General features: G+C 41.6%; 1 protein-coding gene and 1 long non-coding RNA gene across 2 annotated transcripts in view; one reads left to right on the top strand and one right to left on the bottom strand.

Moving 5' to 3' along the window:
• The first annotated feature begins 468 nt into the window (after positions 1-468).
• LOC120722780 lies at positions 469-2,544 on the top strand. Its single transcript, XR_005693591.1, has 2 exons — positions 469-776; positions 858-2,544. It is a non-coding gene; the product is annotated as an uncharacterized LOC120722780 (long non-coding RNA).
• Positions 2,545-6,561: 4,017 nt separating this feature from the next.
• atp2b3b (ATPase plasma membrane Ca2+ transporting 3b) overlaps positions 6,562-17,314 on the bottom strand; it is a 70,599-nt gene continuing 59,846 nt past the window's right edge. Inside the window, 4 exon segments of the mRNA XM_040013705.1 lie at positions 6,562-7,505; positions 16,514-16,696; positions 16,957-16,992; positions 16,994-17,074. Of these exon segments, the coding sequence (XP_039869639.1) occupies positions 6,993-7,505; positions 16,514-16,696; positions 16,957-16,992; positions 16,994-17,074 (813 nt within the window). The 3' untranslated portion in view covers positions 6,562-6,992.

Raw genomic sequence — 17,314 nt, 5'->3', positions numbered from 1 at the left:
TGATGGTTCTTTGGGGCACCTTTAAAGGTTCTTCAATGAACCACTGAAAGAAATGGTTCTTCAAAGAACCATTGTTTGAAAGGTTCTTTGTGGCACCAAAAAAGGTTCTTCTATGGCATCAGTCTAAAGAACCACTTTTGGTTCCAGTTGGCACCTTTATTTTTCTGAGTGTAGTTCTGATTCTGGTTCTGTCTTGGTTAAATCCTAAGTAGTCCTGATTTTGAACTGTTGCAGTCCTGTTTTAATTCCGGATCAGTTCTGGGTCTGGTTGAATTGGGGTTTAGTCCTCGTGTCTTGATACAGCCCCGACTTTGTTCTGCCTTGCTGCTTAATTAAAAAACTAGTTTAAGGTGTCCTGCACATGTGATATATATTTTTCCCTATATGAAGTCATTCTTTTTTGAACAAAACTCAAAACAGAGCCTATTAATCTTTCAGTCATTTCTAACCCCCCCCCCCCCAAAAAAAAAAAAAAAATCCCACATGCCCCGGGTGTTTCAAATGTCTGGCTCCGCCTCTGGAAGAGAGTGCTCGGAGACGCATGAGAAGGGGTTGGTATAGCAGTACGTGGCGAGGGCATACGACGGCCAGTGTTCGGAGAGACAGAGGGAGCTGTGCTGCTGCTGGAACAGCTTGAGGCCAGAGGACGCTACGGTGGGGGATTAGTTGGCAGCGGGACAGCGCCCTACCTCCTACGGCGAGACCATAGTGCTGGCGTGACGTCGCTTTTCGGTGTCACGCCAGCACTATGTCTTTAGGAGCTCTGCCCATTCGGGGTAAGTCCTGCGACATATCGTGCTGCAGTATCCCGAGCCACTGGAAAGAACAGTGACTGTCGCTGCCCCTCTCTTTTCCAGTACCCCGGAGCGGAGAGACTGACAGGACGGCCGGGGACGCCGCCGGGCTTTCCTTGCCCGTTCCGATTTTGCTGGACTTTAACGCCGTGGCTGACACAACTGGACTTTTAGTATTTTATTGTGTGTGTTCTCCCTGGCCAGGGTTGTTTTAATTACTTTTAAACTTTTAAACAGTTTTGTATAATAAATTATATTTTAGTCATACAGATTCATATCGTTCTATTCCCTTGGCTGCTCCACTGATCCGTTTTGTTTTTTTGTTTTTTTTGAGGGTTTCCCTCAAAGTAACACCTGGTCAATCCACTTTACATATTCCCATCTAGTGATATTATTTTATCATTATGTTAATATACCCCAAGGTTCAGTTAGCTTTGCACAAAAATGGAAACCTCCAAAGAGCTACTTTTCACCTTGAGTACATTTTTACTTGAGTAAAGAGGTTGAATCAGTACTAGAGTATTTTTTTTTTTTTAACAGTAGTATTTGTACTTCAACTTAAGTACAGAATGTTTGTACTTTTGTCAACTCTGTTTATACATACACAAACCTCGTTAACTTTAATATCTGAATTCACCATTGTGACAGGATGTATTACAGAAAATGAGAAACAGCATAACAAGCCCACTTTAATACTATCCACTCCACCTGTTTGACAAGCCACCATGTTTGTTGCGCAAGAGGTTTATTGAAGAAAGTAGCTGAAGCGTCAGGTTCATTGATGAAGAAATCCACACAGATATAAATCCTCGATGTTCATCAGGTGATTTTAGTTACCTTTGAGGGACAGGATGATACATCACCTTGTGCAGAGGTTTAAAAATGGAAGGGCATTCCTGCATTATTGTGAACAAACAACAGGACCACACAAACTTTGTCAAAGTTATTATTGTAGAATACTTTGATTTTTTTTCTTTCATACAGACAAAAGGTGTTGGACTTAATTCCCATTAAATTCTCTTAGATTTCCATACAGACTTAGTCTACAGTATACAGGTGTGTTCTTTCTCATATATAGATATTTATTCGCTTAAATAACAGGCAGGTAACTCTTTAATATATTCAATAGTCTTCATGGTTTTTTTTTTTCTTTTTCTTTTTTTTTTTTCTTTTTTTTAAATTTCAGCACAGTTAAGGCTGCATTTTCTGTCTGCAGAACAGGACTGCTTTGTGCAAGAAGGGGGACCATTCCACACATAATATTTACAATAGTATGTATAATGAATAATGTAAAAGCCTTCATTTGTTCCTGTGGTAACATGGCAGTAAATACTGGTGGCAGATCTAAAAGAGCAGCCTAAACAGCACATGGAAGCACTGCACTTCTGCAGTCTCTAGCTCTGCATCGCCTTCTGATTCTCCATCTTCTGGGTCCCCACTTTGTCCAGTCTTTCAGACTATAATGAGGTACATTTGTATCTCCTGTTCTCTATTTATAGAGTGGTGTCTCTGGTCTTAAGAGACTGTAAGCATCTCTGCACCTCAGCACACTTCAAGGGCTGTTCACTGGACAGAAAACACAGCCCTCAGAATATGCTCAGGAGAATGTGCAACTGTCTTTCCATCAGTGGGAGCACCGGTGGAGAAAATCAAGAATAATAATCATAATAATAACAATATAATACAAGCGCTTCCATTTTGTTGTTCCTCTCTTTACAAAAAGCAATTCAAATAAAAGGAAGAAACATTTTAAAAAAAAGTGTAACAGGAACATAGTACCTGTAAATCAAAGATCCACATGTGCACATTTGGGCGATCTGTACAATGGTGCAGTTGTACAATTTAGAATTTTGATAAATAATTCTGATAAATATATTCTTCTTCACATTGTTTTGTCTTTTGTGAATCTGGCTCACAACATCATGATGTAACATGGCTGGACAGATGGACAGAGATGGCTGGACAATCAAATTTACACCACTTGAGATTATCGCCCTGTAGTCTGGTGTGTGTGTGTGCGTGTTTTCATACATACAGAAAAAAGCGCTGATGTAGCTGTGCTGAAATAGAGGAGACTTGAGCAGGATGTGCGCATGCGTGCGTGTGTGTCTGTGTGTGTGAGAGACAGAAAGAGAGTGAGCGAGAGGAAGAGAGCAGATGTGGAGAGATCAGTAGCCTAAATGACTTACCAACACATAAAGTGTGACATTAATGATACCAAATGCATGCTTCAAAACAGACAGACCAATACAGTGTCACCACCTGCCCCACCCAGCTCAGGTCGGTTTAAGGTGGTGACGATGATGATGAGCATTCAAGAAGACAAGAGTTCTGTACAGGTAAGGGTGTTCCCAGAAAGCCCTGCGCACTTACTGAAACAGAACTAGCAGGACAGATGCGTTCTCTCGCTGTGGTTTTAATCCAATGGTTGGGTGCGTTTGTCGACATGGCAGCCTTTTGCATAACGTCTGCCCTTGCCTTAGTCTGGCGGTGGGACAAGTCAGCTGCAGGGGAGGTGGAGGGGCAGAGAAAGGGGAGGTAGCAGGAGTTTGCATTGCTTTGAGGTGTCACACTCTGAGGCAACATGAAGTCAGCGGGCCACCCACACCTAGTACAATATGGGATACAGGAGGGCGCTCTCACAGCTGCTCTGGAATGTGATGTTTGGAATGTATGTTCCATGGAATGTCAAGGTGGAGGTGATGTCACTGGTGTCGTCACTATGGTGGCTATCTGATTTTTTTTTTTCTCTTCTTTTGTTGTTTTCGTTGGGCTGTGTGCTCATGCAGTGTGTTATGGCCTTTTAGGTTGGCAGCTTAGACATAATGTCTGGCAAAGTGGCTGACTGGGTTTCTTGTAGTGAGTTAGATAAAGGCATGGGTTCAGCAGGAAGTTAGCTTAGTTTAGCTTAGCTTGACATAAAGACTAGAAACAGTTCAGTTCTTCTAGCAGCACGTATAAAGCTCACAGGTTAGATGTGGTTTAATACAGAAGTGTACTTAGCCTGGCCCATAAATCACTCTGCACACAAACCTTCCTAAAACCATGACTTATCCTTCTATTTCTAACCATTTCTTTTAGGGATTCTCTCAAAGTTTAGATGATTGGTTTCCAGCTTAGCAAGCCTACATTTACTTCACTGTTTGCAATGTCTAACCAGATGTTTTTTTATATGGGTAATTGTGGTTAATTGTTTGTTTGTTTTTTAAACACTAGTGAGCTGTTCTATTTTTTTTACACTGAAATTGAGTTGAGTCATATCTCCTTCTGCACTGCATCACACCATGGTGTGATCCACAGATGTACAGTAATGTAGTTGCTGGCTATGTTTTTAAGGGCTATGACCTGGAAAGGACTTGGTTGATACTTGTGTTTGTTACCAGAGGCTTTGGCCTTATTTCCTGGATGTGTGTTGAAAAGTGAATGAAATGCAGCAAGTTTAAATTCCATGCCCTTTCATCTTTTATATGATGAGGCACCACAACAGCAAACCTTAAGAAAGCTCTGTTGTAAAAACTGTAATAGATCTAGATTAGTGTCACAAAGAAAACTTACTACCTGTTTCATGAGCCTGCTGTCCAGAGTCTGGCTGGGGATGTTTTAAGCCCTGAAATCTTTATTGCATCCAGTTTTAATTTTAAAATAATTTAATAAATGAGACTTGGACCTGCATAAACAGCATAAAGTGGAAATAAATGGAAATAATGTGTCAACAACTATGAGACCATTATTGGGACTGTGAGCTTTGTGGTGTAGCAGGAGCAGTTCCTCTTGTTTGCTATCTAAAACATCCTCCTGCAGCACAGTCCACTGTCACCACAATGCTGCTCTTTCTTGTAGCAGTTTGATGTCTCTTGACAGCCAAGAGAGAAGAGATTTTGACCTGCACGTGTCCTGTGTTTTTTAAAGGTTACAGAACCATCAATGTATAGGCTTAACCCCTGTATCAAACACTATCAGCCTTCACTCACTACTATTGTTATATCTGCATTTAGGATGGCATTTACAGATCCTTATCTGTGTGTCATATGTTTTCATAGATATTGTGACAATAATAATGGATTGGATTTATATAGCGCTTTTCAAGGCACCCAAAGCGCTTTACAATGCCACTATTCATTCACTCTCACATTCACACACTGGTGGAGGTAGCTACAGTTGTAGCCACAGCTGCCCTGGGGCAGACTGACAGAAGCAAGGCTGCCATATTGCGCCATCGGCCCCTCTGGCCAACACCAGTAGGCGGTAGGGTAAAGTGTCTTGCCCAAGGACACAACAACCAGGACAGAGAGCCCGGGGATTGAACCGGCAACTTTCCGGTTACAGATACGCTTCCCAACCCCCTGAGCCACGGTCACCCCAACATGAAAAGCTGTCAGACTTTAACTAAGATTTTGCTTGTTTCCCTGGCACAAAACAAAAGCAACAAAATTGCATAACTCAAAAATTTAAAAGGGAGATGTCATGTGGTAATTGGAGAGCTTTACAGGTGTTTCTGAATAAGTTAGGCTAGCTCTTTATGCTAAATGGAGCTAACTAGCTAAAACACATAGCCTTATATCCTTAAAGGTATCCCAATCGATGACCTGTACATAGTAATGAAGGGGAATGCGCAAGGACATAATAACATTTACAATACGCTCTTGTTGGTTGTACCTGATATCTAAAAGTGAACACTGACATTAGACGCGGGCATGTGGTTGAGACACTGAGCAGGTTAAAATGGCACAATCCTTTTGTCTGCGCAGAGGGCGCTGGTTATGTAACAGAGACGACCTGATCATGTGAGCAGGAGGGGCTTCCAACCAAGTGCACGTTAAGTCTTAAAGGGCCTTCGCCTGTGCATTGCGTGTTTGATGGCATTTAAAGGGTTAATGCTTCCCAAGCATTCAGCTTTTTTTCCAAAAAGAAAAAAGCTGACACACACGCACCGACAAACTCTTGGACGTAATGCGACAAAATGAGCAAAGGAGGAACAGCAAGAGAGAAGACGATGGGACACGGAACAGAAATGAAGGGACTGGAAGAGGATGTCAGCCATGGAGGTTGCCCAAGGTGACAGGTGCAGATATTCCCCATGCATACTGGGGATATGGCAGGAGGCTTGAAATGAAATTTACACAGTACGTAGACATGTATATATATCCAAATTAACATGACATCTCATACACTGTTCATCTCAGAGCAATATTCCAGATAACAGGTCATGTGAACAAATGGGGCAGCATTCAAAGACAAAGTGAGGTGATGAATGAGTTCTGTGTTGTTGCTTCCCAAACATTTATATCTATGTATCTATAGACAGATACATAGATATAAGTGCCCTGATCTTTTAGACATTGTCGCAGCCATTGTATTTAAATGAACAGCAACCTTTTTTTGTTATGCTTTTGTTTGTTTTTTTCAGAAGAGACAAGACAATACACGTACACACAATGAACGAGAAAGAGGGATGAAAGAAAAATAACTCAAAGTTTCTGAGAAGAAATAAAATGATATATAAGAACGAAATAAATGAGCACCATTATGTTGGGAAATAAATGAATGGGAAATGGAAATGACTGTTAAAGCATTTTACTTATATTACAAGCAAAGTAGTGACTTTGAAGCGGCTGCAGAATCTACCCAGATAAATGGTGGTAGATAAATGGTGGTGGAAAGTGGGTGACAACAACATTAATGATGAACACCAATAGAAATGGAGTGAGTCAGCCCCCATAGCCGCATGGCCTTGTTCTGCTGAAGCATTAGGGAATGTGTGGTTTTCTTCTGGACGTCTGCCCCCCCACTCAGACCCTGCCAAAGCAGACCTGCAGGTGTGTGTGACAAGAGCGTGCATGAAGTCGGTGTGCAGCTGGGCAGGGTGAGTGGGGTTCCACAAGAAGGGGGTGACAGACTGAGTTGGATGGTTTTGTGGGTAAAGGAGGGGAGGGACTGGGGTGAAGGTGGGGAGTCAGACTGAGAGGGCTGGAGTAAGGGCAAAAGGGGGGAAAGTGGCAACATGTTCTCAGGGAGTTGTAAGCAGAAGTCTCCGGCCATTGTCCACTCCCTCCTTGTCCTTTGCTCCCTCTTGTGAGCTTGTTGAAAGGGCGATTAGATGAAAATGTCATGTGTGTGTGTCCTCAGCCCTCTCTTGTTCTCACCCTAACTTCATCCCCCCTTTTTCCACCCCCCCTCCCAAACCCAAGTTCAGATCAGTTATAAGGAGGTCTCCACACAGTAGAGATGGGCCGGGTAGGGGGTTGAGGGTTTCACCGGCCTGTCCCTGCCATGATGATTATGGTGGAGGTGGTGGTGGTGATGACGGGGGCTTCGGTTGTAGGTGATGACTGCGTTGGTGCTGTTTCGGTTGCTGTAGGCGACCATTGAATCAATGCTGCTGCTGCTGCTGCTGCTGTTGTTGTTGTTGTTTCGGTTGCATGGGGTCACCGGGAGGCTGTACTGGCGGTAGGGACGGGTGGGATGGGTGCGAGGTGGGGGTTGGGGCTGCGTGGGAGGCGGGGGCGGCTTGCGGAGGGCCGGGTGCAGGTGCTGGTATCTGCTGAGTTCTGATTCGTCATCCACATCGGTGTCGTCGATCAGCGGGATGTTGTGGATGAGGTCATTGATGAGGAACTCTGGGTGGACCATGAAGTTGTGGATGGAGTTGCGGGATTCCGGTTTCTCCCGGCCCTCGTACAGTGAACTACGGAATGCTTTCACCACTCGCATCTGCCCAGAAGAAAAGAGATCAGGGAGAGACCACAAAAAAGACAGAGGAGAAAGTCAGAGAAAAAGAAGAGAAAAAGGAGACATGGGACCCCAAAGACAGACCCACTTGTGTCCTCCAGCAGACAAACAGAGTGAGAGACAAGCAGACACTCAGGGCCAGGTGGCTGCAGTTACAATAAAGGCAATGTAACTTCTAATGGTCAGTTAAATTTTTGACCAAGAGCTGCTGTGGAAGCTGAAATTAATAGGACTCGCTCAGGACAAAGGACAAAGGCACATCAATCTTCCACTTTTTAAACAGAGTACAAGTAAAATAATATTTTGAAATGATAAAATATGCTTCATTTTTTTTTTTACTAAGATTTAAGGTGTTTTGACACTGCAAGTGACTAGTGCTCTTCAGAATGATATCAATCATTCTAATCGACACATCAATATTATTTTCAAGGATAAGAAACCCTTAATTGTATGTTAAGTTCATTCTCTTAACTTTGGATATGGTTAGGCTAGCGCTATATCTCTTGCTTTTTTTTTGTTTTTTTGTTACTTAAGTTAAGCTAAACCTAAACATCAAACTCTTAGTATGAAGAAAGATTTTGAAAAAGATTTTTAAAAGGCTTAAATACACAAATCTGAACTGATACCCTTCTTGTGTCAGTCTGCTAAATATAAATGTACAGCTAGCACACTGTTAGCTAGGTCTTGATTTCTGATCTTCTGCTCTTGATTTATCCTGTTTAAAATCCCCATCGGAGCAGTAGCTTTTAAAAAAAAAAGAATTTATTTATTTTACATGAATTACATTTAGAATTTAAGTAAAAACACAATAAAAGCATTTAATAAATGATGAATAAGTGATATTATATTTTAGGCTTTAAGGTGCTAAATAGTATGTGTCATCTGAACAACTTGACAAATTAGTTCAAATCCCTACTTAGCTCTTTTCGCTCTGCCCCACAGATGCCTTTTTGAATCATGCATCTTTAATTGCCCAGAGTGATCAAACCCAACTTCTTCATGCCCTAAGCCCCTTGATGTCATAGATTTTAACACTGTATTCTTAAAAGCAGCATAAATACTGTAAGACCTATGTTTTTAATATTTATATTATGGCACGGATTCAAGTAAGAAGCAAGTTAAGAAAATGCTATAAAGATGACGTGAGAGCACAAATTGATACAATCATTTGACTGGTATGGAAGAAGGTTGACAAATAGCCATGGAAAGGAAAACATGGATTAAATAAATATATTTATAACTTTGTTTAGATAGATGTTGTTTTAGGTAGTTTATTTCTACACCTGGATCTGCATGATGTCATTGAAAGTGGACATCCCTAACATAGACAAAAACAGCCCTGGCTATGAGCACAGAAGTCTCTTCTAGCTGTTGCTTAGACCTGTTGTTTATGAAGGGAGGCCAATCAAAAGAAAGTTGGCTTAAAGTGAGGGTAGTGTTAAAGGACGAGTTTCTTTCAGACAGGACCTCTATGACCTGAGAGGTTGTTATAAGACAGCAGAATAGGTTATCTTGAAAATAAATTGGTGCATTTCATTTAATTGAGATATATCACCATATCATGTAATAACCACCTAAGTCCTTTGTGTTGCCTGCATGTATGATCCGTTCTGCATAGAAACACATTTTTCAGAAGCTACACCACATTGTTAAATAAGCAGAATAGATCTTGTTTAAAGTTTTTAACTATATCACCATCCAAACCATGGCACTGCACTAATTTAATAGCAATCTGTCTGACAATTGTCCATTTGAAGATTAATTATACTGGGGTAACATCATATCTGGATTAATTTAGCGTCAGCTAGACATCCACCTGATCCTGTGTGTCTCCAACACACAAAAGTGAAAAATAAATAGTTTTAAAATGAGTTGGCTGATGACATGTTTCTGTCAGTTCTCACACATCAGTCACACCTTACAAGACAAAAACATTCAGTAGCCATCATCACAAAAAACACAAAAGCTGCAGAAACTTTACATCACACACACTTGGCATATGTGTCTATATGGCTGTGTTTGTGTGTGTGCATCTGTTGGGCTGGTGATACATTATGCATGGGAAAAACACTCATACCGCAGCACACACAGATGAAGGTGTTTGTTAGGCACAAATGGAGAAAGAAGCAGGGATGGTGAGTGTGTTAATTCAATATACAATAAAAGAAGAATTTTGCAAGAACCTATAGCAGTGACCAAACACACATACACACATAAATAATACATGCATGCAGCAGAGTGGACCAGAGTTATCTCCACATCGTGCAGTTTGGAGTCTGAATTCCGCATGCATCGGGCAGCTGTCAGTCATGGGGGCTGTTTGTTAAAGAGAGCTGCTTTATAAACACAGCCAAACTGTGAGTCATTCAGTCAGCACCCCGACACGTGTGCTCATGCACATGTGCAAAGTGTTCTGTGTGCCATGCAGCAGTGACAGACAGGAGAGCAGAGTGACAAGAATGATGACGATGAAGTTGCTGCAGGATGTAAAATAACAAATCTTGCAAAACAGAAAAGTGACATCATGAAGAATCAGCAGGTTAGAACACTATGTGATTAGCTAGATTACTAGTAACAAAAGAGTGAAGCTTGGGTGTCAGCCCTGCCACACAGAGAGAGACAGTCAGGTCATGCTTAATCAGATCTTTGTCACTTACACTCTCTTTCTGTCTCTCCCTCTCTCTCACACACACATGCTCGCACACAAACACACGCACAAGTGAGTTTTACGAGTGCACTTCAAGGTGGTGTATGCGTGCATAAATACATTCCTTTGCCATAGCAGTTGGTCCATGCACCCCTCTCCAACGCCCAAACAGAGGAAAAGAAGCAGCATGAGCTCAAAAGAAAGAGAGACAGTTTAATGCAAATATACTGACAGGCAGAGGCAGACAGAGCCTTATACAGAGACAGTTTGGCCGAATGAGATCGGCAAAGAAAAAGCTTCATGTTCACTGCAACACCTACTGGAGTCCCAACTGTGATTATGAGAGGCGGATGGTCAAGCAGCTGAATGGAGTTCAATGCTGCAGTTGGCCAAACTAGGAGAAGTCTCTATATATGACTCTGGCTCATATGATAGACTGAGAGACATACAGATGTACAAGTCAAGCGGTAGGTTCAGTGCTTATCTGTTTTTCCAAAGAGCATGTCAGACAGTAGAAAAACACCTCATGCAGCCTGAGAAGGTTTCAGAATGTTACTTTCTCACTTCGTCAGTGCTCGGTTTGTTTTCATTTTGTCTCCATGGTAAGAGTAAACTTTCGAGTATATGACGCCCACCAGTGTGACCAGAGAGGCCCGGAGGTCAGGGCACTGCTGTGTTACTTATTTCTCTCAACCATTTCTTTTCTCTCTCTCCCTCTCTCCCTGTTGGCTCTTTCAGCAGTGCTTGATGGAAAAACAATGATGGTTAAAGTACGAGGAGAAAAAAGGGCGCTGGAAGATAGAGAGGCAAAAGAACTGCTGATGAGAAGAGACTGCAACATAAATACTGGGAGAAGCTGTGAGGTAGATGACTGGTTAATGGTTCTTATTTCCCGAAGTGAGGCCCAACTGAAGAGGCATTCACCCCTGGATATAATGAGCTGTAATCCATAGCGACACCTTGTGGCATTAAGAGCATCTTTTCTTCATATGTCATATGCTCACATCCCATTTAAGGGTGGAGGCTGATGTATTTTTTTAATTTTTCATTTAAAAATTCTTTACTAAAGAACTGAATGGATTAGAGTAAAATATCTTATTGCCCTTTGTTTTTTCCCGACAAAAGTAAACTTAAAGGTTAATCTCTTTAATGGGACTTGCTCATGGAATTAACTAACTCAGCTTGAAATGAAACGAAACTGGATCCATAGATCACTTCTAAAGATCCAGAGGAATCTCTAAGATCCAACACAGCTCAGGTGAATGACGGCAATAAACAAAGACTTTTATCATTTTTATATCTCCACTTATTATTTGTGATATTTCCTTCGGATTTGCCTTTGCTGTCTTCTCATAGAATTGGTCAGGGAGTCAGTGGTGTCAATGTCAGGGTGTAGGCACACCATAATTCAACAGGGCACAAGTCTGGTTGCTTTAGAAAGAACTTTGGGTAGTGGATTAGAGTCTGTCCCTGAAACAAACTGTGGATAAGCAGCAATGCTGGGGGACAGGCCACTCTGTGTGGATAGCACATGGGCATCTGCAAGTAATGTGAATTTGGTGCTTTGGTCCAATCAGACAACCAACCCCTGGCAATGAAGAGGACATTTCCCTCATCTTAAGAGGTAAATTTTTTTTTTTTTTTTTTAAAAAGGGTGATAATATAAAACAATTTCCTGAATTGTGACAGCTTCACTGCCAACTTAAACTTGTGGTCACTCATAGTATTACAATCCAAATCTCTTTCACACTGTTAACAAATTAATATAAATAATCATAGAGTAAAACTGTTTACAGGACAGCCACAACTACTACAAGGCCAATTTTACCTTAAACATTTTTTAAAACAATTTTCAGTCCATTTGCCCCAGAAGTATGACTATCCCAGCTGACACTGGACGAGTTGCAGGGTATAAACTGGACACTGCATCAGGTCATATGCGTACATGTTTGCACTGGCATAGAAGAGGAAAACACTGAAAAAAAAGTGGGGATTTTATTTCTAAAAAAATGTCACTATAAAAAGATTCATTTATACCCCTTGTAAGCTGTTATGAAATCCAGTTCTAGCTATGTGTTATGTGTGCAACTACGCTTGCTTACACACCACTTGTGAAAAAATAAAAATGGTGCTCACAGATTTCCAATTTCCAATAAACATTCAAATTAATGTAACACAAAGTCAAAAGAGAGCCATGACTTTGATTTTCCTCCGGATTGTGGGTGTAAAAGCACACTTTACCCACTGTAAGCAGGTTAGAATGCGGACATTCACTGATAGCAGTAATGTCTACAACCAAAGAACATCTGAATACTCACAAATTTCTCACAAAAAAATGGTTAAGCATTTTTATCACGATTTTGACCAAAGGGACTATAGATGGCATATTAGGGCCACATTAAGAACAGAAACATTACTGTTAATTTTGAGAATAAAGTCAAAATCTTGAGATGAAACTCAAAAGACAAAAGCTAAAACACAATTTTGACTATGCAAGTTGTAGAGCGTATAGCAGCTGTGGCAGTGTTTGATTTGAAATGACAACTTAAATCTCAACATTCTGACTTCATTCTCAAAATATTATTTTAACTTTTATTTTAATAATATTTAATCTCAAAATCTCTTTCTGTAATCATTACAGAAAGCACTTAGAGTCCGTGGTAAATCTTTAACAGAAGAATCAGCATGCATTAGCTGAATGGTAGCATTTTATGGCAAAATCTTGGCCCACGTAAAGAAAGTGTTGTTTGGTTCAGTTAATACAGAGGGAAAGGTTCACCTTGACTGGCACATGCATAAAGAGCCATGGCTGAATACTCTTCCAGGCACATTACAATATGTGTTAGCACCATACTTTCATTGTTGGTTCACCTGACCTCTCCTTTAAGAAAAACCCTTTCTGAAATATATATATATATATACATTTCTCTGGCTTAGGCTTGTGACACATTCGGATTTATATTTTCTGCATAAACCAAGCTGGAGTTGAGAACAATGGGAGATTTTATTTGACCACTGGATGCCTCCAGACAGCACAAAGTGATTCAGAGAACACAACCTGGGTCACATCAGACTCAAAGTTAATGCTTGGTCCTTCACATTCTCTCCCTGTTCCATTTGTTTGTCCAAATCCATTTTGTTTCCCATCAGGGGCTCAGCCACTACAGGATGGCTGCAAAATGTAAAAAGTATGTGTCACGCTGCTGTTGAGTAACAGATTTGGACATAACAAGCTCTTCGAATTAAGGTAGAAGACTAGAAAAAGCAAGCAAATGAGCTAGCAGACCTAAAAACTTGCTTCATACTTGGACTGTACATCCCTCCTTCCACTCCTCTACAACCAACTTTACACCAAACCAATGTTCTACTTTCAGTGTTGATTTTTTTAACATGCTATATTATAAAGTGTTGGAGTGAAGGATATGTTTCCAAAGTACTTAAACAAAGCCCAGGTTCCTCCTACTGTCTGCACAGGGTGATTGTGACAATGAGGTGTCAACAGTGCTGCCTTGGGCCTCTCTGTATTTACACCTACATGTGATGAGAATGGTGGAGAGGAGGTCAGCATGAAATGGAGGAAGGGAAGGATGGACGGAAGGGAGCAAGAAAGGTAAAGAGAAGCAACTGAGAAGACGGTTGATGACAATCAAATGAAGAGACAGCACAAACACACACATGCATGCACGCAGTCACACAGACAGGTATACGAGCACAGGTGCACACACTCACACGCCAACAGAGAATACACACAAGTCAAACTGCAGCTCTCGGATATGTCAGCCAAGAACACGTGTTCAAACAGGCTTTCACACAGACGTGCAGAACTGACATACAAAGAAATCAAGAGAAAAGATGGAAGGGTGATTGCTATTCTAGTAAGAAAATGGAGGATGACAAAAAGGGATGAGGTAAAGGACAAAGTAAGGTCCAAGAAAACTGAGAAAAAAAAATTAAATGAAGAGAAACCTACTAAAGAAATCTTATCAATATGCTACACAAGAGCCTGTATTTAGATCTGATAAAATCTAAATACCACTACAAAAGAACAACTCTACTTATGAAGAACAATTAGAAAACATTTCACATAGTATTTCTGCAAACAGGGAACCTGTAATATCTCATAAATAAGGAAGAAAGACAAGAAAGAGAAAACTGCCATTGAGAGAGAGAGAGAGAAAGGGGTGAGGAAAAACAGAGTGGACAGAGAGAGAAATTAGGACTTTTTGGAGACGTCAGGGGGCCAAACTTGTGACGTTGGAGCTGGAAATACTGTTACAGAAATAACCAGTTGACAACAATTTCAGCACCGAACAAAAGTGAGAGAAGAGGAAGAAGGAAAGCTAGAAAGATAGAGGCAAAAGGAACCGTTTCTTTATAAAACTACATTCTTAAAAAGAGCAGTGTGTTATAGGGCTTTTATACTCGAAGGTTTACAGTATTGCTGAAGCCACATGGAAGCCTTTTGTTAATGATAATGAATTCTATGGCAGTGAAAAATATTTGTAGCATTTTCCAAAGTATGTAGAGACTCAAGAATGTATTAGAGAAGTACTATATTGTGTTGTTGTTAAGAGAATAGAAAGACACCTTTACAATAGAGATTTTTACAACAGAGGCAAACCACAGTAACTACGCTTGATCTCAGTCACGGACAAGAAATAACACATTGTGCAGGAGGAGCTGTTATCTGCTCTCTAAACTTCAGGATGCATCCATAGCTTCTGAGAATTATGCATAACAAACTCCTTGTTTTTTTAAAATCTGAGTCACTTATAAAAGTGTTGCATCTTTTGCATCAGGGCACATCAGACAGAGAGAGAACAGTTAGCTCCCTCCTGCACTGACAAACAACAAAAACAGTCCCTGGCCTGGGACCAGGAGTGGGTTGGGACCAGACCAGACAATACCAGAACTACACAGCCGTGGCAGGATTGGGTGCTGTTTGAAAGGGAGAATAAGAGCAAAGAACAGAGGACACATTGCACACAACACGAGTAGCGAGCGAGCCGGAGGGACACAACCATAGAGAGTCAAAATACTGCAGTCCACGTGCCGTGCAGCTGTGTGGCAGTGTGTGGGTGGTTGAGTGGGTGCGAGTGTGTGTTTCTGTGTCTCTGAATGAGTGTGTGAGTGTGTGCATGTATGCACGAATGCTTCTGTATGTGTGTACATGCGTTCGGCGGACTCACTCCCAGGGGCTGGGCTGGTATTGGCTGTTGCAGTGGAGAGAGCTACGTGAGAGGGGGTAGAGATAGTGTTTACGTCGTGGAGCTGACTGAGCACAGAGGAGCGCCGTCTCACCGCTCCCTGAAACGAACCGCTTCGCTTGAACGTGCTCACTACCTCCATCTGCAGGACAGAGATACAAACAGCATCATTCAGTAAGGGCAGGAAAGTCCAGTCTGAGTGTGTGCGTGTGTCTTTGGTCCTTTTAAAAGATTCTCCTGTCACAGACAGAGTACAAAATTCTCTGATTTCAGTGTATCATAACTGATTCATGAATATTACTAACAAAATCTGTGCATCTACACACTACGCACTCAGACCAAACCCTCTTAATGAAAAACTGGCCACTTTATGCAAAGACAGGCACTTAAGCAAAGAGTCTGGGCTGGCTCTCTGACACTCCTTAGGAGGAGACTGCTGTCGTTTCCCTGTCTTAAAGTCCGCTCTCACACAAAGTTGTGGAAGAATCAATCAAAGCAATCAAGCGAATCAGTGGCCTGTCTAGTTGCATAAGCTTGCGTACAACATGTAAATACTCACTCCTGCACGCACAAACATATACACACACATACACTCACACCATTTATCTCCTGTTATGTTTCTGAGCATCTAAAATAGCACTCTCAAGGTAGAGAAGGCCATTGTGTGATTGTGACTTTGTGGAACAAAAAGGTTAGCTGCGTTGGGGAGAGAGAGAAAAACAAAAACCTGAATCATTATGTTTGGCACAATTCAGAAGAGCACAACAGCATGGATGAGAGAGACTGACTTTTGAAGAGTAAGAACAAATCTAAAATTGTAACTCTCAAAGAAGAGTCAAATATGCAGCACTTCTTTCTTTCCAAAAGTCTCTTTAGTTAGCGTGTGACGGCCATGATACTAACAGTTTATTTAGGCAGTAAGAACACTCCCATAGTAATGTGGATTTTATCATGCTGCACATGATTAAAGAAGTGCAGCTCTTTGTGATTACATACCACATCTTTTAAAGATTCCCCAATCTATCTGTAATTAACCTTAAACAAACTGCTTGTGGTCATGACCAAGTGAAGCTTCTGGCTGACATGTCTAGAAATCTGTTGGTGAGACTTTTGGTTAGGGCCTGGTTAAACAGTACCTGGGTCTGGATACGGTTGAGGCCTCTGAACCAGAGGATCTGTCCACGGCGCAGCTCTCTTTCTGCACAGTCGATCTCCTCCTCATCCTCTGCCAGCTCCTCCCCTTCCTCCTCCCCTGGTTCTAGTCCCAACCCCGCCTCCTTCAAACACGGCAGTCGCTCTGCAGGAACTGTAGCGATTACCTGGAAGCCAGATTTGTAACAATGTTACTTGACCAGAACAAACCAGAGTGACAAAATAATGAGCAGCGTGTGTGCTTTTCCAACCTTAGTTCACATGCAGTGGTTTATTATTTAACTGTCAGTTTTAGCACAAAATAGCTCTGAAGTGTTCTCTCAGGCAGTGTGAATATATTTCCTTAGCCTCACCTTGGAAAAAACCAGGTCTGCCAGCCTACACTTGCTTAGTGTTGTTTGATTCAGCAGGCTGAAGAGCTACTTACCTGCCCCCAGAGCAGCTCTCCAACTCCCCCCCACCTCCACAAACAGACACCAAAGCCACTGCTCAATGTTGAGAGGAGCACAGCTGAAGGGTTTCCCTCCAAACTGCACAATCACGATCTGCAGCAGAAACACGGGAAAAGAACTCATTATACATATACACAAACAAAGCAGAAAGCAGTGCTACACCATGTAGCTCTGCTCTATCCATCACTAACTTTCACACTTCTTAGCATATGACACAAGTCCCATCATAGGGGCAGAGTTCTTATGCCACCAAAACTTACAATCCCAACAAAAAGGGGAGTCCTAAGGGCTTAACACTGAGCCCTATTTCATCATGCCCAATTTCATCTAATC

The sequence above is a fragment of the Simochromis diagramma genome, unplaced genomic scaffold (assembly GCF_900408965.1).
Source record: "Simochromis diagramma unplaced genomic scaffold, fSimDia1.1 OVJJ01000705.1, whole genome shotgun sequence".
In the NCBI taxonomy this organism is placed as follows: Eukaryota; Metazoa; Chordata; class Actinopteri; order Cichliformes; family Cichlidae; genus Simochromis; species Simochromis diagramma.
This window is presented reverse-complemented; position numbering and strand designations above follow the sequence as displayed.